The following is a 19,062-nucleotide window of genomic DNA, read 5'->3' on the forward strand; positions in this document are numbered from 1 at the left end:
CTCTCGTCTTCCTCTTGCTCGGCTTGATTGCACCCATTGAAGGAACTGAGAAGAGGTTCTTGGAAATTCATTTTAGTTTTTCTTCGGTATCCTAAAGATGACATTTTATGGCGATGGCAGGCGGGAGCTAGATTTTAAATGATAATAGCTCTCAAGTTTACATCACCAACAATGTTGAATGATAGAGAGTCATCTTGAAAGCCACCAACACTCAGCTGAACTTCAGGAACCTGCAACCTTTCCCAACACCAACAAATTCAGAAATTTGTCTAAAAAAGAATCATAGTGAATTCAATTTGCAGCGTAATTATGTTGTTAATTTGTCAATTTTCCAACCAATTGTTAGCTACACTTGTATTTATTAGACTTTAGTACTGCTTTTAATTGGTCAATGATTTGTTCAAAAATGTCTATAAAGTAATTAGTCGGACATCATCATTAAAAAAATAACACTGTAGATGTATCTTCTTTTTTTGGCATACGAGTTTTTTCTCTTTTTTGGGTCTCCGCGGATTTATGGTCTCCCTTCCCGCTTCCCTTCCCTTGCCTTCCTCTACAAATAACAGGGCGTCGCCTCTCCTTCTCTCCAATTTTCACTAGGCCAAACTCGCAGTCGCCATGGACGACATGGACGGGGACTACAGCCTCTACTGGGAAACCAAGCGCTTCATCGACTCAGAGGAACTCGAGAGGTTGTTGATCAATTCTCTGTATTCTTACTAGCTTCTTATCTTGTCTCTGTTTTCCGGTGCAGCTGGGGCTTCGAAGAGGCCGTCGCCGGGGACCACTACGACTCCAGCTCCCCGGAAGGCGGCCCCACCGCCGCGGCGAAGAACGTTTCCATGGAGAGGAACCGCCGGCGGAAGGTCAACGAGAAGCTGTACGCGCTCCGAAGCGTCGTTCCCAACATCACCAAGGTGATTACTTACTCGCGGCGAGATTATCTTTTTTCGAGCGAATTCTAAAGCTTTATACGTGTGAATTGACGAGGCCAGATGGACAAGGCGTCGATCGTCAAGGACGCCATCGATTACATTCTGCAGCTTCAAGATCAAGAGCGCCGTATGCAAGCTGAGATTCTTGCGCTCGAGAATCTGAAACAGGGCAGGGCTGACCATGACCTCGAGTTCTGCGATGACATGCACTTGGTCCAGAGGAAGAAGAAGAGAACGGCTTCAGAGCCGATGCAAGCAATCGAAGTAATTCTCTCTCATTCTCTCTCCAAATTCTCAATCAATCACTGCAAAAAGAAGAAGAAGAAGATGAAGAAGAAAAAAACAGCCTTTTTTCCCCTGTTCCAACACTGATCTGCTGTTTGATGGCCATGGCACGCAGCTCACAGTGAGTGCAGTGGGGGACAAAACGATGGTGGTAAGCATCACCTGCAAAAAGAAGCATGACGCCATGATCAGGCTCTGCGAGCTCTTTGTGTCCCTCCCACTCAAGATCATCACGGCCAACATCACCTGCGTCTCCGGCAGCCTCTTGCATACTCTGTTCGTTGAGGTACTTAATGATTCCGACCTTTTTGCCCTTTTTTTATTCATATTACAGTATGACGTTACTACTGCATGATTTGCATGATTTCAGAAACTAGTAAACTTTCTTGCATCAACAGCTTCACCTTTCCTCTTTTGCCCAAGCACACGTTTATTAAAACGCTGAATGTTTTGGAACATTAAAATCTTTGTCCAAAGTCTAATCGAGGTAATATAATTATCCGCAGAGTGATGAAATGAGGACCGAACAGTTGAAGGAAGAGATTGAAGCAGCCATCATACGACTTGGGAGCCCAAGGAGGCCGTAAAAAAAAAAGAGACGTTTTTACTTAATAATTACTTAATAATTAAGTTCACGCCTTGCGGCCTTGACAGTCCATCCCTACACTATGTAAAGGGAGGTAAATGATGTATATGAAGGATGAAATGTTATGGTCTTCATAAAATATATTTTATACGGTAAAAGACGATTTATTTATAAACCACGGGCTATTAATGTAGGTTGTCAAGACATGAGTAAAATATTAAAAAAACAAAATTAATTTAAGTAAGGGCTAAAGGGACTTACCTAGTGGTCGGATCTGGTTGGATTGAATCTGAGCCGTCATGGTGTTCGCCCACTGGTTTTTTTTAATCGGTGGCCGGGACCGTAGTTTCTAAAGGGATTTGGTCTGGTATTAATTTGAGTACGAATGGAGCCCACTTATAACGGCTGCGTGGCGAGGGAACGCGCGTAAGAATTCCGCGTAGGATTAGGTGGTGGATGTAGAGTTATATTCTTCCAGCGGTTCCGTTCTAATCCGCCTCTCTCTCCGCCGGTTCCCCCATTTCCTTTCCTCCTTCCCGTTCGAATCGATGGCTCGCGTCTTCTCCCACCTTCGAATTCGCGATGCCTTCCCTTTCAACCGCCTCATCGCCGTCCGAGAACGCTCTCACGCGCGGATCATTGAGATCGACCTCGCCGCCGAGGCTGACGCCGGTGAGGGCGAAGGCGAGGGCGAGGTTGATGTCGACGTCCTCAGCCTCCGACGCCTTGAGGATGCTGTTCGCGCGATCTCTGTACGAAGGGCGGCTCCGGATTGGCTCCCTTTCGTTCCGGGATCCTCCTATTGGTTTCCCCCGCCCAGACGGGCCGGCGGAGTGGTGGATGTGGTGAAAAAGCTAGCGAATCCTCTGACGGAGGAGGAGAGCATGTCCCTGACAACTGTCCGCGGGTGGCCTTCTTCGGCTTACTTCGTTGACGGTGATGGATCAGTTTTGGCCTTTGTCTACTAGATTAAATGATATACCTTTATTTCGTTTCTTCATCGCTTTAGTAAAGTTAGTCTTTTGAGGCTTCTTAGTCGTTAGATCTGTTTGTTCTTTTAATAAAGGTTTGCTTCAGGTAAGCTTTTAGAAATTTTCATATTTATCTCAAGTAAATATTTATCCCATAGATGTAGAAATTCTAGGAACTCTGCAGAATTAGGGTTGCTGGCATTTGAGTATAGAGAGTTTGATTTCAGGTTTCCTTGTAGAATAGGGATAGAAAATATGGCAGAAAACCTTGCATAGATACTCCAATGGCTCGCCCAAGTGTAACTTTAAGTTTTAAAAATGGTATGCAAACGACATTGGCCCAGTTGCTGCATAGTCCACGTGCAACTAGTGGTTGTGGAAAAAATACCAAATTTTTTATGTGAAACATGGTAATCTTCTTTAGGCAACACAATTTTATCGAATGTTTCATAATTATTTCAGTCCTCTCATCATCTGAACAAACGTGTAAGTTATTCCTCTTCACCAACTTATCATTCATTAGTTTATATTTCTAGTGAAAGTATTCTTGATTTTAGTAGTTTGTTAGAAATTTGTTTGCGAAAAGAAAATCTCACATCAAGCTCAACTCAAGTAAAATTTTTTTGGACTATCTAAAAATAACTCCTTTACACTTACTACATCCTTTTTCATTTCTAAATCTTGTCCTTTTTCATTGTTTAACAATTCAATTGAAGTAAGCTTAAACTAAATAATTATATTTGTTCTTTCCATTTTTTGATATACATAATATAATAGTTGAACTGAACAACTAGGTTGAGTTGAATTTTTCCAATTGAAAATTCACACAATTCCAACAGCCTATGCATGTGCTTCCATAAAGACCATGATTCTAAAAGCATTGGTATGAGATATCATAACTTCTAATTGTTATACCAAGCAAACGCTTTTAGCAATTCAGTAAGAAGTATTTCTGACTTTGCAGCAAGATTGGTTATTCTATTCCCCCTACAATAACTGTAATTTTTCTTTTCAGTGAGAATTTTCTTGCTTCATTAATAATCTAAAGACCTTTTTTGGTTCCCAGTTGCAACTATTAGTTTAGCAAGTTTTATGAAAATTTTAGGTGTTAGGTGACCAATTATGGTGTTTTACCCTAGCTTCTAAGAGATTTTGAGAGGGATAGAAAGTAAGAGGAAAATGAATGTGCGTCCATTTTTACCCTTGGTTTAAACCTATTAGGAATGATGATGAAAAAGTAAACTCTTTGGCTTGGTATATTTCTTCTTTTGCAAATCATATGTGAAACTTGTTATTCCAATTCTCATCACATTATCCCTGTTATTCAATTTTATCTGTGTTGACTAATTTTCTAAATGTGTATTTTATATTTATTATAATCACAATCACATTTGTTAATAATGCTTAGAGGGTGAGGCACTATTCTAATAACTATACAAATCCACTTATAGAAAATTAACCAAATCATTCAGACATTGTAAAACATACAAACATAAGTGTCCTTGAAAGTAGACAAAGGGAAAATAAAATTTATCAAATATACCTATCCACATTATGGTTGTAAATTAAGTGCAATATTATCACATGGATTATTCTTTTTTCATTTGCTAAAATGACTTACAAATCTTGGACCAGTGAGTCTGTTTGTTGTATTCTTTAAAATCATCATGTAAAACTATCTTTTTGTAGAATCATATTTTGCATGTCTATAATATCTTTGACTAATGACAATGAGAAGATTATTAACGAAAACAACAGCATGCATGACTCACCATAGTTTGAGATAAGCTTAGTAGATGAAAATAAATAATACATGTTCTAATAATTATAATGTACTTTGTTTCAATGTGCATGGAAGTTAATGTAAACAGTTGAATTTGATAAGTTATACTTCTCTTTTCCTACTTTCAGCAAAACTTGTATTTGTATCTTCTACAATTTATAAATAATTTGGCTAATTTTCTCTAAGTGAATTTGTATAGTCATTAAAATCTTATTATTAACATGTTTGATTCTAGTTATAATAAATATAAAATATACATTTATGAAGTTGGTTGAAATAGTTATGAAAAATGAACTTGAATTGCCACAATAATTTAATAAAAATTCTCACAATACTATTTTATATTTTAAGTTTTAACATATCCATTTTTTACTCTTTTTTTTTTAAAAAAATATTTTCTATAAACTGAGAATAGAAAGATAAAATACTCCACAAATTTTCAGATACCGGATGCAGCATAAGTTTTTTTTCTCCAATAAATTAGATGAACTCCTTATGTTTTAAGAACTAAGTAAACTTCGAGGCTCTCTAAAGTTCTTGAATGCAGATGAGACCATTGAACATGCCTAAATAGGAATTTATAGTGAAACTCTTTGCTTAGTCGTCTTAATTTTATTTAAAACAGTCTGGGCTCTGGTTCACATGATGTAAACTCAATTACAGCTCCTGTGATATGTGAATCTTGTGGCGTTTATCCAACAATACTTTGGCAATGCTATGGCAGTCGAAACAAAAAGATGTAAACGAACTTGTACTTACTGAGCAATAAATAAATAACATAAATATATTTGAAGCTGGTCAGGAGATGGCACATTATTTTACATGTAGATTTCATTTAGGTGTGCTATGTATAATTTGGCTTCTTTTTCATTGTTTAAAAAATAGCATAGTTCACTTGAACACGCAACTTAAAATTTCTTAAACTGTATCAGAAATGCCCTTTTTTTTTTCTTTCAAGCTTTGATGTTGTGTTTATGGACAAACGGTAGGATCACATGGTAGTGATTTGAGGTCATTAAAAGTGATTTAATAAATTTGAATATTATTAGTGACATATAGTATCAGTGGTGGACGATATCCATAAAGCTAAACTCCATTTAGCCAGGATTTACTCTGCTGCTGCTTCTTTTTGATTTGGTTACTTTGCTTGATGAGTTTTGCTGTCATAACATAGCAAAATCAACCATACAGGTGTCTCTCCGCGTTTTGTAAAGAAGAATATGAAGAAGGCATCAGCACAGTCAGATGATGAAGATTGATTTGTCTCTTCTGATGGACGGAGCTGGGCTTGGTGAGAAATTTTGTTTCACATACATTTGTTGATATTTTTTTTCTAGAATATATGCTTCTGCATTACACTCAAATGGTTGCATCACAATAATTTAACTAATAAAAATCTGGAACACTGATCTAAGGTCATATCCATCTACTATTGCATAACCACTGTATTCTTATTGGTAGTTTTCAGACTTAATTTTAGCATATTTTGCTGATTATTTTATATGATTCTTCAATGCAGATTCACGCCTTGTAAATAATTTAGCTGTTGTGCCCTGCAATCCAAGGGATGTAAATAGGCGAAGCATACATCACCTGTGCAATTTGTTTTCGTTTTCCCTTTAATCTTGTTGCAACTTATCGATGTATGTGCTACTGGTTCTACTATGAGTGCTATTTTAGAAAGCCAGTAACCTTTAGCTTCTCTCACAAAAAACTCTTCTCGTTAAACTTAACATCGAACAATTCACTCAGAGCATAGTAATGTGTGGCTTTCTTTGCTAAAGCTATCTTCTGATGCTACTTCAACTTCTCAATTTTTTTTTAATTTTCTGGTGTTCAGTAACTATTTATTAAACAAAACGATATGTTTTACAAAAATTCTAGAGAACTGTTGTTCTTGTCAGTTAACTGGCGTATTCTGTTATATAATCATAATCTTTTAATAGATTATTTTTGTATCACATTGTGTTGTTTTAACATTCAAATATAGGAAGTGCCAGTGCATGCTGAATTACTATTTTTTAAAAAATAAAAATAAAAACTGCACATATTTTTCATAATATGTGGCACACAGTAGTATTTACTCTGTAGAAATAAATTAAAAGTTTTTTTTTGGTTTTTCATTATTATTATTATTATTATTATTATTATTATTATTATTTTCCCTCAATGGCTAAAGAGGAGACATCTTTCCTGGGACACAAATCTTGATTCCTGATATGTTTTCATGTACCATCACAAATCAAATCTCAGGCCTATGACTCCTCTCCTCTGTCCTAAGAATATCAATTTTCTTCTTTTTTTTAAATTTTAAAAAAAGGTAAAGACAAAAATTCTTTGCTGGCAAGAAACTGAGAGAGCAGACAACTCCAACTGATAAGAGTGGTTACAAGATTCTCAGGAAAAGAGTGATTCATTTTATTATTATTTCATTAAATATTAATTATAAAATAATGTAATTTTAAAAAGAAAGTATAAATTATATATGAAAAATGAATCATTCTATTCCATTCTATTCTATTTAGCCGTCTATTATGCATTGTTTCTTATATCTTCAGATCATTATTGCCAGTGGTTTCTCATCTTTAACCAAAGCTGTTGTTCTTCCTACCATGACGCTGCTTTTCCAGAGATCGAGGAGGACTCTGTCGACTGCTGCTTTATTATGTTTTAATGCTCTGGAACTCTGGTAAATTTGTTGGGATGATCAAAACCCAAAACCAAAGATCCTTTTTACGTACACAGTTGTCCCCGGAGTTATGATACCACGGTAGGATATTTAAGTTGTCTCTCAAATATTCGCGGTTCGAATCCTAGATACGACGTATTTGTAGAAATTTTTCCTTCAAATGGGGAGCGGTAATCAAAGGATGCTGGGCTTCTAGGTCGGCCACCGCGTGCGCTTTCCGATTTATCCTGATGACCGATGAAAAACTTTTGTGGGACCGAATCGATCATCCTAAAAATAATCGATGAAATTAACTAGGATTATCATTATTTTTATTTTTTTCACGTACACAGTTTGAGCATGATACGACGCATGATCAAAGAGCAGCGAACACATTCCCAAACAAAAAATGAATGAATCCAAAAGTTATGTGATATATGCATCAAAATTGTCTGTTCGCCTGTCTGCGGAAGAAGAACCTTTAAGATTCCCGTTGTTCCCTGAGACCTTGGGCACGACGGTGCAGCGCCAGTACAGTGAGCCACGGCCTTGTGGCCTTCCGCGGAGGAACAGAGCTTTCATTCTTCGTGCAGAGATGGAAGAGGAAGATTAAGGCTGCAAAGCTTGAGGGCTTCCGAGTTTGATGAGTAGAAGAAGACGATCCATTAGAGATTGTAGCAACGAGGGAACATCATTTTTTTTTTCTGTTCTAATAAATCAGTGTTCGGATATTGAATATCGACATATTTATCCGCATAGGAATTTATATAGGAGATAAATGAGGTGCTTTTGCATGGGCCCCACCCGATTCCCTTTCTATCTTTTTTTGCTTTATCCAGCCGGTTCAAATATTACTTTTTTTTTAAAAAAAAAATTTGTCTTAAATTCTAGCCCTTTAATTTAATTCCCTAATTGTGTCATTAGTATTAATTGGCTTCCCAAATCCCGCAAAAATACATCCGAGAATTCTGCTACTGCATCCACCATCTCCTGCCTAGTGCCAAATTACTCGTTTGCCCCCCGCACGTACTAAATTATATATTATTCATTAATGGTTTTTAAAAATTTATTAAGATTTTAAATGAATAAATTTGTACTGATCGAATTGTTTTGCTAAAAAAATAATTGCCGTTTAATGAGCAGAGAGGGCTCCAGATTCAAGAAGATATTAGCCGATCTAAGCATTTGCTTAAAAAAAAGCTAAATTTAGTTTCTAATTGCTGTGATGATTAACTTCATCTTCATGTGCATTAATGAAAATTGGGACAAAATATGTGCGGGCGAATAAATTAATTAAAACAATACCAAATGTTACATGTTGACTTTGTAATAGTGTTGTTCTTGTAATTACGGAGAACGAGAAGGGTAAAGTTCGTGCTTAAGTAGTACTCTCCTTTATATGCGCTGCGCTGGTGCTGTGCTCCTCCATTCCTCATTTGACCGTTGCCTCTCTCTTTTTCTCTAACATCTCGCTCTCATTGATGGAGTTTCTCAGATGAGGAAAGCTTAATTGATTCCAGTTCCTTGTGCAGCGGAATTGGATTCCTCTCATGTCTTGCGAAGGTGAAGGTTTCGCTCCAAGGTATGATTTTTCCCCTTTTTTTTTTTTTTATTATTATCTGTTTGTCTTTCTACCTTCTTTAGATGAACGATTTGCGGAGTTGAATGTACCACTATTCGTGGAAGGGAGATTTCCTATTGATCTTTTATGAGTTTTTGTCATTTTTCTCCTTGTTTTTACGCCTTAACTGCGCATTTCAGAGTTTTAATGCGACGCTTTTACTGCTTTGTCCTTTTTTCTTCATGTGGTGGTGGTGGAATACGGAATACCTTCTTCCAAACCAGGTTTATCGGTTTGTGTAGACGGCTGGATCAAGACTTCAGACTTTGTTTTGCAAGATTTTCTTTCTTAGATTTGTTCATTTATGTTATTCCAGTCAAGAGATCCACATGTATGTTTTCTTTTTTAGCCTGTTGAACTAAGAGTACTCGTTTTTTCTTCTGTTTTTTTAGGGATTGTCTTCTCCGGTAACTAATTAATTTTCGTCAGATCCTCCGATCATGGTTTTTCTTCTGTCCTTTAGGGCATGGAAGTTCAAACCATCAGATCATCTTCTTCTTCATCATGTTTTTCTTCATTTTTTATCTCAACCCCTTGATTCTGTCTTTTTGTTAATCATTTCAGTATTACGTGAAGAAATAAGAGTCACAATGGTAAAACTTTGAAGCTAAGAATCTAACCGAGTTAACTTAATCTCAATATTCAGTCTGGTGAAGGGTTTCTGCTTACTGCATTTTCTTTGCTCGGTCCCATCTTGTGAAGGAAAAGGGTTTCAGAAAATTACTCTAGTTACCTCCACTGTTCGTAAGTTCCTTCAATACTTGTGCATATCAATTTTAGTTCATAATTGTTGAAGGATCTAGTTCCAAAAATAAGTTGAACGTCAGTTTATACTTCATACCTCAGGAAATCTTCACCATCCTTCAAGAGATGGGATGTTCGGCTTCGAGGTTGGAAGATGAGGAGGCTGTCCAGCTCTGCAAAGACAGAAGAAACTTCATAAAACAGGCTGTTGAGCAAAGGAACCGCTTTGCTTCAGGGCACATTGCTTATATTCAGTCTCTAAAACGAGTCTCTCACGCTCTTTGCAATTTTGTTGATGCCGATGAGCAACATGACACCTTCTCAGAAGCATTCACTATGTCTCCATTCATGCCTGTGAAGAAATCAAGCCCGGAAATGATAGGCATTCCATTCAAATCCACTGTACCAGCACTTGACCAATATGAGAAAAGGATGGGGGTTCCACTCAACTCTGCATCACACACAAATCAGTCCCAGGGAAGTAATTTTCATGTTTCGAGATATTTGAGATCGGGAGGGAGTCCTTCGGTTTCTGTTGAAGAGCATCCTCAACCATCAGAGACAGTGAGAATCAACTCTTATTACCCTATGGAGCATGATGGAAGTGATACATATTTCACTGCGCAGGCTTCCCCATGGCATTCGACATTCTTTTCATCAACTTATGAGAGACCGAACTTCCCTCCACCGTCACCACAAAATCCACAGTGGGACTCCTTTTGGAATCCTTTCTCTTCACTAGACACTTATGGATACACATACCAGAGTAATTCAGTTCACATGATGAACGACGATGATGTAGCAGGACTAAGGCAAGTAAGAGAAGAAGAAGGAATTCCGGAATTGGAAGAAGAAGGAGCAACCGGGGAAGACAAGCCTGCGCAGATAGAAACTCAGAATGAAGCATGCGAAGTTGATTCAAATGATACTAGAATGAGCGGGGCAAGTGTAGATTCTTCAGCAGCCATATGTAAAGAGCCTAATGTGCAAGGAATTAAGAAGTTTCACACTAAGAGTATCAACGATATTCGAATATCAGAAACAAAAGATGCCATAGAACTTAAAATAACCAGAGAGAAGGGAATGGCAGGGAAGATAAAGCCTGCAGAAGAAACCCCAGGTTTTACTGTGTACTTAAACCGAAGGCCAAAAAGCATGCCAGAAATCATGAAAGATATCGAAAGTCAATTTTTGCGGATTTGTGACTGTGCTCATGAGGTTTCAGTATTGTTGAATGCGAGCAGAGCTCACTATGCTTCAAGTTCAACTGAAATTGCTGGTATTTGATTCAAGTTCTCCAATAAAGTTATATAGTACGAAATGATTCTGAATTTAGTATTATGGTTTTAATATATCACCTGCATTTCTGCTACAGCTAAAATGATGAATCCAGTTGCCCTCTTCCGGTCTGCATCTTCGCGTTCATCCTCTTCTAGGTTCTTTAATGCCTTTTCCAGTTCAGGATGTGATGATTATGAAAGCAGCAGTGATTACTCGGAGGAGTCATGGACGACATCAGGAAACCACCAGTCAACATTGGATAGATTATATGAATGGGAGAAGAAGTTGTATGAGGAGGTTAAGGTAGTTCTTGTGATTTGCAAGGTCTACTTTGGATCCATCCAATTGAGGAGGTTGATATTATCTAAGATCATGTTTTTACGTCGCAGGCTGGAGAACGCTTAAGAATAGCATTTGAAAGGAAACACATGCAAATGAGAAACCAAGATGTCTATGGTAAAGAGACTTCATCTGTTGACAAAACAAGATCAACAGTAAGAGATCTACATACTCAGTTAAAAATTTCTATACATTCAGTTGAGTCAGTTTCAAGAAGAATTGAAACTCTGCGGGATGAAGAATTGCATCCACAGCTGATCGAGTTATTGCAAGGGTATGCTTCAAACTTCTGCTTATTTTTCATGTTCAATTAATGCCACTAGACTAACCAAGTATGACAAAGAAGTCGTTCTATAGATGAATAATGTATGTTCTAAAGCTATACTATAAAGTAGTATAACAAATAAACTACTAAATTTCTAAAGTTGAATTCTCAAACACTAAGCTACTGCAAAGAGACTTATGTGTATGTCCTAGTAAAAGCAGGACAATGTTTGCATTTTCTATTATTCTCACTTAGGTAAGAGTTGTATCAAGGAGGAACCAATTGTTATACGACATCTTGTTCATTCTTGTCACTTGCATCTACCATTTTTTAGATCATGTAAAATTGCATCAGGGATGAAATTGAGTCTCCATTATTGCACCATTGAATAGGAAAAAGAAAAAATGGGACCACTGATCAGAATATAGTTGGTTCTGGAAGGGTTAAATGTTTTGAAAACCGGACCGGGCCACTGAACCGGTGCGATAATCGGGTCGAGGTTTTTAAGGTTTGACCAGTCAAACTGGTGGTTCAACCGTTATATATATATATATAAATCATGCTTCAATCCTGATTAAACCTATGATTTTAACTGATTTCGAGCGATTTTGACCGGTTTTAACTGATTTTAAGCGGGTTTGACCGGTTTTCAACGGTTTTGACCGGTTTTTTTTTTTTTTTTTTTTTTGTATTTTTCGGTTTTAATGATGGACCGGACCGGAATAAGGGCCGGTTCGCGGTTCAACCGGTCGGACCGGCCGGTCCGGTCCGGTTTTCAAAACACTGGGTTAAACAAGCTACAGATGAGACAGAGTTGTGCTCTTTATTTTGTTTGGTTTGCTTGTTACCACGGATGGTGGGGATACACCGAGTTTGGAGCAACGTCAAATCACGTCCGTCTAATTTGTACATTTGGCGATTGCGGCGCAGGTTAGCGAAGATGTGGAGGACCACAGCCGACTGCCACCGGATCCAGAAGCGCACAATAGACGAGGCCAAGCTCCTGATCCTCTCCGCCGGGAAGGTATTGGACGAGGCGGTTATCCCGCCGCCGCCTAGGCAAGCCCGATCTGCCGCCGCCTTGGAGGCGGAGCTCCGGAACTGGCGCGCGTGCCTCGAGATCTGGGCGGAGGCGCAGCGGGCCTACGCCCGCGCTCTGGCCAGGTGGGCCCTCCGCTGCGGCGACCAGGTTGACGGCGGCGGCGCGCGGTCCCCGCTCTCCCCTCCTCGTCCCTCCGCAGGCGGCGCGCCTCCGGCTCTCGCGGTGTGCGCGCGGTGGTCTCGGCTGCTGGAGTCGTTGGGGGTGGCGCAGGTGGTGGACGGCCTGGACTTCTTCGCGGCGGGGATCGCGTCGGTGAGCGGGATGGAGGCGGCGGACGCGGAGGGGGACGACCAGGGAGGAACGCCGGCGACGGCAGAGATGGCTAGGAGAGTACTATGCGCGGGGATGTCGGTGGCCGTCAGCTCGCTGTCGGAGTTCGCGGCGAGGTCGGCGAACGGGTACGAATGCTTGGTGCGTGACGGAGACGGGAGTGCAGAACCGTAATTCCAACGTAGTGGTCTTCTTGTTATTAACTTGTAAAAGTAGTGGCAGCTTTGACGATAGATTTATTTTAGAAGTTTAACCTATTTATTATATTTCTGGTAAATTGGCAAATTTGTGCCTAATATCGTTTTGCAAACCCTTGAATCGACGGCCCAAGTTTTTTTTAGTGATTTACAAGATTTTTTTTTTAAAAAAAACTCGTGGTATATATATTTACAAGGATTACTATCCTTAAGTCTTTAGAATGGAATATTCCTTATTGTATTTCCGAACATGCGAAACGATATGACAATAACTGGACAACACAAAGCTTTATATAATAATAATAATAATAATAATAAGGGATAATACGGCCTAATTAAGCATTATTTGTGGTTTGGAGCACTGAAGAAAAGTATGATCAACCGCAACAGCGTAAAGGCAGGAACCATTTTAAATCTATGGTATTATTAATTTGCCGGCCACCTTTGTGTTGGGTGCTGGCTAATGGTTTACACGCAGCCCTTCTCGTCGTCTTTACTTTTGCCTCGTTCCTCATACACCACATCGAGGTTGTACAAAATGAGCACCATGGTTAGGGAGGAGAAGACGACGGGCAGAGGGCCGAAGATCCAGAGGAGCAGCGGCAGGGCAGCGTAGAAGAGGCGGTTGCCGACGGTGTTGAGGGCGAAGCCCTTCTCGAGGAGGTCGGCGACGTAGGCGACGGTGACGAGGGAGTCAGAGAGAGGGACGTTGATGAGGAAGTTGGCCTGGTTGACGAACCGGATGGAGAGGGAGTGGCAGAGGAAGGCGAAGACGAAGACGACGAGGAGGGACACGTACTTGAGTGCCACCATGAACTCGCCGTGCGCGCCGAAGACGGAGTCGTACAGCGGCCGCTTGACGGAGTAGGTGCTGCTGAGGACGGCCGCGAGGCCGGAGCTGAGGAGGATGGAGGTGGTGGCCATCAGCGTCGACCCCATGATCGTGTTCCGGATCGTTTGCACCGCCAATATGTTCTTCTTGTCATTGTCCTAATTTAAACACAAAAATGCGAAAGAGAAAAATTTACATATATATAAAGATTTGAGCTTTCAATGGACATATATACCTTCATCATGGCTTCGACCCAAAGACGACGGCCAACAGAGTTGATGCCGATGATGGTGTGCAGCGGCTTGGACCGGACTCTGTACCAGAGCCAGAGGTGGTAGACGAGTGGGAGGAGGAGGCCTAAAGGCACCAGCACAAGATCCAAATAGCCCTTCCTCCACTCCATCAATCACTACGTACACTAGCTAGCTAGCTAACTGAATGCCCTAATTCTTCTCGGTTGAAGGAGCTCTGACGATGAATGCAACGGTCGTAGCTATGTTGTTGGAAAGGAGAGTGTGACTATGTGGTTATTTATAGAGGATCATTGGGACGTGAAGTTAATGCAAATGGACGTGGTGCCACTAACTCCACAGCACCAAGACGACAGCGCAAGCTGACAACAAGCACACATGTTTTGTCCAATCGCCTTCTTCGCAACAGAAAAACACACATTCAATTGCGTTACATTGCATTGCAGTTTGCATTGCATAAATCAGCTTGCTTGACGTTTAATTCGATCCCCTGCTTCTTCTTGTTTCGTTCTTTTACCTGAGTCCAAATTTCATAGTACTGTCACATGCATCTCATGGTCCTCTTAAGAAATAAAAACGTTAAAGTGCCGTTGATCTTTCAAGATTTATACAGTGTAAAAACTGATAATTCTAAACAATTAATTAATGAATGAATCAGTGTGTGTGCTGTAGATACAGATCAATGGAGAAGTGCGAAAGAGAAGTTAATTTGAGTGCTAGTGGTGTTGTGTGGTTCTCCAATGGAGAAGCCAATTGGGTAGGGACAAACAAGGGATTCTCCTAATTGGTCGAGCTGTGTCAATCAGAACTATGAGCATGATAAGCAAACGGGTGACTAAGCATAATGCTATGGATAATCTTTGCATGCAGATCGCCATTGAATTATGTGAATCTAGCAATTGGTTCAAAGTTGCATGCAGCATCGTGCGAGGGAATTTATAAATTCCTAAAGGGATGGAGATGATAAGGTTCCATGAACCTGGACGGTATTGTTCGGCTACTTTGGGCAGGAGAACAAGAGTGAAAATGGACGTAAAGTGAGATGATGAATAAAATAATCCAACGTGTTTAGTCTGTTTAGGTAATTAACTTGGACGTTGTATAATTAATTGCAATAAAAGAAGGGAAATGGTTTCCATGTAACATTGCACTTCATTTGGTCCAGAGGTTGGGAAAGTAATTAAATAAAATACAATTTTATACCGAACAGGTAGGTAATTTTTCAAATTACTTAGATTAGTTTTAAAATTACTAAATTATATATCTATTTTCTATTTTACCTCTAATTAATTGACTGATAAAAAAAATCAGTTGAATCGATTTATGTTTAAAAATTAATCTGTTGATTTTTAATATCAGTCGAATCAATTTCTCTAGCCGAAGTTTCGAGCAAATCAGTCGACTAATCAATTTGCTTTTGTATCAAAATCGATTTTGGACAAAATTAGTTGATGGACCAAACGATTTCAAATTGACATGAAACTAATTCTTATATATTCGATTAGTTCTAATTATATTTATGCCCTTCAATATCAATTCGACTCAATATATTGATCAGTGATTTTTGAATACGAATGTATTTGAAAAATTCAATTCATGGTCCATAAGTCGGTTTTGAGCAAAATCAGCTGGTGGACCAAACCTCATCAAATTAACATGAAATTAATTTTTATGTGTTCGTCTAGTTTTTCAGATTATATTTATATCCTCAAATATAAATTTGACTCAATATATTAAGAGCAGTGATTTTTTTAACACAAATATATTTAAAAATTTTAATTCATGTTTAAAAGAAATCACTACTCTCAATATATTGTGTTAAATTAAAGTTTGAGGACATAAATATAATCAGGAAAACTAATCGAACACATAGGAACTGATATCGTGTCAATTTGAGGTCATTGGTCCATCATATAGTTTTGGGCTCCTGATTATATTCATGTCTTCAAACATCAATTTGACATAATATATTTAGAGCAATAATTTTTTAAATATGAATGTGTTCGAAAATTTTAATTTGTATTAAAAAAATCAATACTCTTAATATATTGGGTCAAATTGATATTTGAGAGTATGAATATAATTAGAAAACTAGCTAAATACATAGGAGTTAGCTTCATGTCAATTCAAGATAGTTTGGTCATGTTGAACTATGTTAGGCCGGCAAGATGAGGGAATTACCTGAAAAAGAAAGATAAACTCTTTCTCGATCTTTTGACTTGACTAGTTATGCATAGTTAATTAAACAAAATAAAAATGCAAGAAATTAACAACTTTAAAGAGAATAATAAGAAGGTTAAATTTACTTGGTTACAACCTAAGTAGTTGTTAATCTAAGATGTTGAAAAAACTATTGGTGCAATTGACCTCTATGGTTTCGATGTTTGACAATGCACGCAAGTCTGGTCAGTTTGACTAAGAGTTAATCCAAACATGACTTGATGTTTGGAAGAGAGTAGTCTATTCAAGACTAGATGACTAGAAAGGGTAAATCCTAACCGAAGGATCAACAATTGAGAAGTCCTAACTAGAGATTAGGTAAGTGGAAGTTCTAGTGAGTGAAATCGGGCCCTAGTGAGTGAAGCTAGGTGGTGGAAGTTCTAGTGAGTGAAGCTGGGCCCTAGTGAGTGAAGTTAGATGGTGGAAGTCCTGGTGAGTGAAGCGGACCTTAGCGAGTGAAGCTAGGTGGTGGAAGTCCTGGTGAGTGAAGTCGGACCTTAGTGAGTGAAGCTAGGTGGTGGAAGTCCTGGTGAGTGAAGTCGGGCCATAGTGAGTGAAGCTAGGCGGAGGAAGTCCTGGTGAGTGAAGACAGACAATGGAAGTCCTAATGAGTGAAGTTAGGCAACCCTAGGGAGGTGACCCTAGGTAATGTGTGACCGACGCATGGTCGACGGGACCAGTGAATCTTGAAATATGTTGACACTGTTTTACTTTACTATTTTATTTATTGTACTAACGCAGTGTGCAGGAGTTGACAGGTCTGAGGAAGTCTAGATAGATCAATGGACCGACCAGATATCTGGCGAGAAGTCTAGATAGGTCAACGAGCCGACCGGATATCTGGCAGAAAGTCTAGTTGGGTTTGCAGATAGGACAACTGGCAAGTTTATAAGTTAAGGTAAGTCACTGGAGGAGAGTGACCTTGTGAGGACGCACCCCGGTTGAGAGGACAGTAGATGTCGGTCCAGTTTAGGTTCATTTTGGATCTCTAAACTGAGACCTTGACTAGTTTCTAGTCTTAGGAGAACAAGAATTAATTACTCCTTATTATTATTATTCTAATAATTGTTTTACAGGTTATAACCTTCACTACTTGAAGGTGCCTTCGTACTGTTCATAGAAGGCGCCTTCCACAAGATAAATTTTAGACGCAGTCTCGGATAAGTGCCAGGATGCTCGGGATCAAATTACCAGGTTAAAGGCACCTTCAACGCCTATAGAAGGCGCCTTCCATGCCTTATATAAGGTAGTCTTGAGAAGGCTTTGATAAGACACCCATATACGAGCTACTGCGCATCCGCTTAAGCTTCCGACTGCTTCAGGGTTCTACTACGACTCTGCTACAAAGCTACAATGCTCGATGATTATTCCGAGGACTTTTGATCGTGGCCGGTAGACCAATAACGACATACGAGCGCTCCCATTTCGATACTTCAATGACAGTAACAAATTTTGTTTGTGTATTTAAATTCTGCAAAAGGATGAGTGCAGTATGTTGCACTTATTCTAATCCTTTTTGTACTCGATTCTCTCTTTCGGAGTTACCGGAAGATGTTTTTAGTGGATTACTCATCGGTATGTCCGCGGGACCTAGGTCTTGGAGTAGGAATTGTCGAAGGTCCGAACCAAGTAAACTGACTGTGTTTTCTTGTGGTTTTTGTTTTAGATTTCTTATTTACTTTCTGTTGCGTTCACACTCATGATTTTAAAAACGAGAAACCTAGTTTTTGAAAACCACGTGATTCACCCCCCCTCTCACGTGCGTATCGATCCAACAAAAACTCTACTAAAAATTTCCTTTGTTGAAGGCAGATTAGCCTCTTACAGCCGTTGATAACTTAGAAAAAAGATTAGGAAGTGATTACAGAAGTCCTAATTTAATTGTTATTTAATTCCTAGCTCCAGGAGGCTGTGTACAACCTCTGGAAAAATGTTATTGTTGGTTGGAGGCACCTCTAAAGAGATCCAGGGCACCTCTAAGATGATAGAGTTTTATGCTCTTCGCAAGATAGCCTAACAACTATTAAAGGCGCCTCAATGGCTTAAGGGTGCCTCCCAAGAAGGCGCGAGAGCACTCTTCAAAGACTTAAGGGAGTCTTTGTCGCCCAAACTGGGCAAGGTGCCTAAACCTAGTCCAAATGCTTGAAGTCCGAGCACTTGGACCCATTCTAGGCGCCTAGATAGGTAACAACTCGGCTGCTCTTTTCTATTCACTTGGGTGATTTTCGTTATCTAGAATTGGGTTCACCCAAATCCATCTTCTAGCCTTCTTCTCGAGCAGTCTTCCTCTCTTGCTTCTCGTCCCTTGGAAACCCCACGTGCTTCATTCTCTTCCGTCAGCATACTCTTTCACAACATCTCATCCCTTAGATGCACCAAGTCCATCGACTCCCTTCCTATGCCATTCTTCTCGCTCGCTACGTCTTCGGCTCGACTTTTTGTGTTCCTAAGTTTCGTCACACTTAGACACAAGGATTAAACCTAACATAACCTAACTTAATCCGCTTGACCAGATCAAAACTAGCCCAAGGTACATACAATCTCCCCCTTTGTGCTACACATCAACCCAAGTTAAATTAGGATTAAACCAACATTAAATCATTTGACTAATTAAATGAAAATTATAATTATAATAGAAAATTTGCAAGTAAGCACAAGTATAAATATGTAATTTTTATACGTCCCCTTAACCTAATCCTATCTCTCCCTTTT

The 19,062-nt window shown here is 39.3% G+C and overlaps 4 protein-coding genes across 6 annotated transcripts; 3 read left to right on the top strand and 1 right to left on the bottom strand.

The window, feature by feature from the left end:
• Positions 1-557: 557 nt before the first annotated feature.
• On the top strand, positions 558-2,198 carry LOC121985562 (transcription factor bHLH35-like). Its single transcript, XM_042539095.1, has 5 exons — positions 558-692; positions 755-917; positions 996-1,199; positions 1,336-1,506; positions 1,727-2,198. Exons 1-5 carry the CDS (start codon positions 619-621, stop codon positions 1,805-1,807), a joined length of 693 nt encoding a protein of 230 aa, XP_042395029.1. The 5' UTR covers positions 558-618; the 3' UTR covers positions 1,808-2,198.
• Positions 2,199-2,265: 67 nt separating this feature from the next.
• On the top strand, positions 2,266-6,258 carry LOC121985563. The gene is made up of 3 exons (XM_042539097.1): positions 2,266-2,742; positions 5,752-5,851; positions 6,080-6,258. The coding sequence occupies exons 1-2, from the start codon at positions 2,355-2,357 to the stop codon at positions 5,817-5,819; spliced, it is 456 nt and encodes a 151-aa protein (XP_042395031.1). The 5' UTR covers positions 2,266-2,354; the 3' UTR covers positions 5,820-5,851; positions 6,080-6,258.
• A 2,398-nt stretch (positions 6,259-8,656) lies between these two features.
• On the top strand, positions 8,657-13,127 carry LOC121985564 (nitrate regulatory gene2 protein-like). Of its 3 annotated transcripts, none has more exons than XM_042539098.1 (6): positions 8,657-8,810; positions 9,414-9,593; positions 9,696-10,872; positions 10,969-11,177; positions 11,264-11,487; positions 12,409-13,127. In XM_042539098.1, the coding sequence occupies exons 3-6, from the start codon at positions 9,720-9,722 to the stop codon at positions 13,022-13,024; spliced, it is 2,202 nt and encodes a 733-aa protein (XP_042395032.1). In that variant the 5' UTR covers positions 8,657-8,810; positions 9,414-9,593; positions 9,696-9,719; the 3' UTR covers positions 13,025-13,127. The 3 variants fall into 3 exon arrangements, with proteins under 3 accessions (XP_042395032.1, XP_042395034.1, XP_042395033.1); XM_042539100.1 differs by having other exon boundaries at positions 9,496-9,593; XM_042539099.1 differs by lacking the exon at positions 8,657-8,810 and adding an exon at positions 8,991-9,180.
• A 281-nt stretch (positions 13,128-13,408) lies between these two features.
• On the bottom strand, positions 13,409-14,376 carry LOC121985565. The gene is made up of 2 exons (XM_042539101.1): positions 14,115-14,376; positions 13,409-14,037 (listed from the first exon to the last, which is right to left on the bottom strand). The coding sequence occupies exons 1-2, from the start codon at positions 14,280-14,282 to the stop codon at positions 13,516-13,518; spliced, it is 690 nt and encodes a 229-aa protein (XP_042395035.1). The 5' UTR covers positions 14,283-14,376; the 3' UTR covers positions 13,409-13,515.
• Positions 14,377-19,062: the final 4,686 nt, after the last annotated feature.

The sequence above is a fragment of the Zingiber officinale genome, chromosome 5B (genome assembly GCF_018446385.1).
Source record: "Zingiber officinale cultivar Zhangliang chromosome 5B, Zo_v1.1, whole genome shotgun sequence".
Taxonomy (NCBI): Eukaryota; Viridiplantae; Streptophyta; class Magnoliopsida; order Zingiberales; family Zingiberaceae; genus Zingiber; species Zingiber officinale.

Coding starts and splice junctions, on each gene's coding strand:
- LOC121985564 (XM_042539098.1), top strand. CDS start 9,720: ATGGGATGTTCGGCTTCGAGGTTGGAAGATGAGGAGGCTGTCCAGCTC. Junction 10,873..10,968: donor AAGTTCAACTGAAATTGCTG/GTATTTGATTCA, acceptor TTTCTGCTACAG/CTAAAATGATGAATCCAGTT. Junction 11,488..12,408: donor CTGATCGAGTTATTGCAAGG/GTATGCTTCAAA, acceptor ATTGCGGCGCAG/GTTAGCGAAGATGTGGAGGA.
- LOC121985563 (XM_042539097.1), top strand. CDS start 2,355: ATGGCTCGCGTCTTCTCCCACCTTCGAATTCGCGATGCCTTCCCTTTC. Junction 2,743..5,751: donor TTCGGCTTACTTCGTTGACG/GTGATGGATCAG, acceptor TCAACCATACAG/GTGTCTCTCCGCGTTTTGTA.
- LOC121985562 (XM_042539095.1), top strand. CDS start 619: ATGGACGACATGGACGGGGACTACAGCCTCTACTGGGAAACCAAGCGC. Junction 918..995: donor TCGTTCCCAACATCACCAAG/GTGATTACTTAC, acceptor TGACGAGGCCAG/ATGGACAAGGCGTCGATCGT. Junction 1,507..1,726: donor TGCATACTCTGTTCGTTGAG/GTACTTAATGAT, acceptor AATTATCCGCAG/AGTGATGAAATGAGGACCGA.
- LOC121985565 (XM_042539101.1), bottom strand. CDS start 14,282: ATGGAGTGGAGGAAGGGCTATTTGGATCTTGTGCTGGTGCCTTTAGGC. Junction 14,038..14,114: donor GGGTCGAAGCCATGATGAAG/GTATATATGTCC, acceptor TGTTTAAATTAG/GACAATGACAAGAAGAACAT.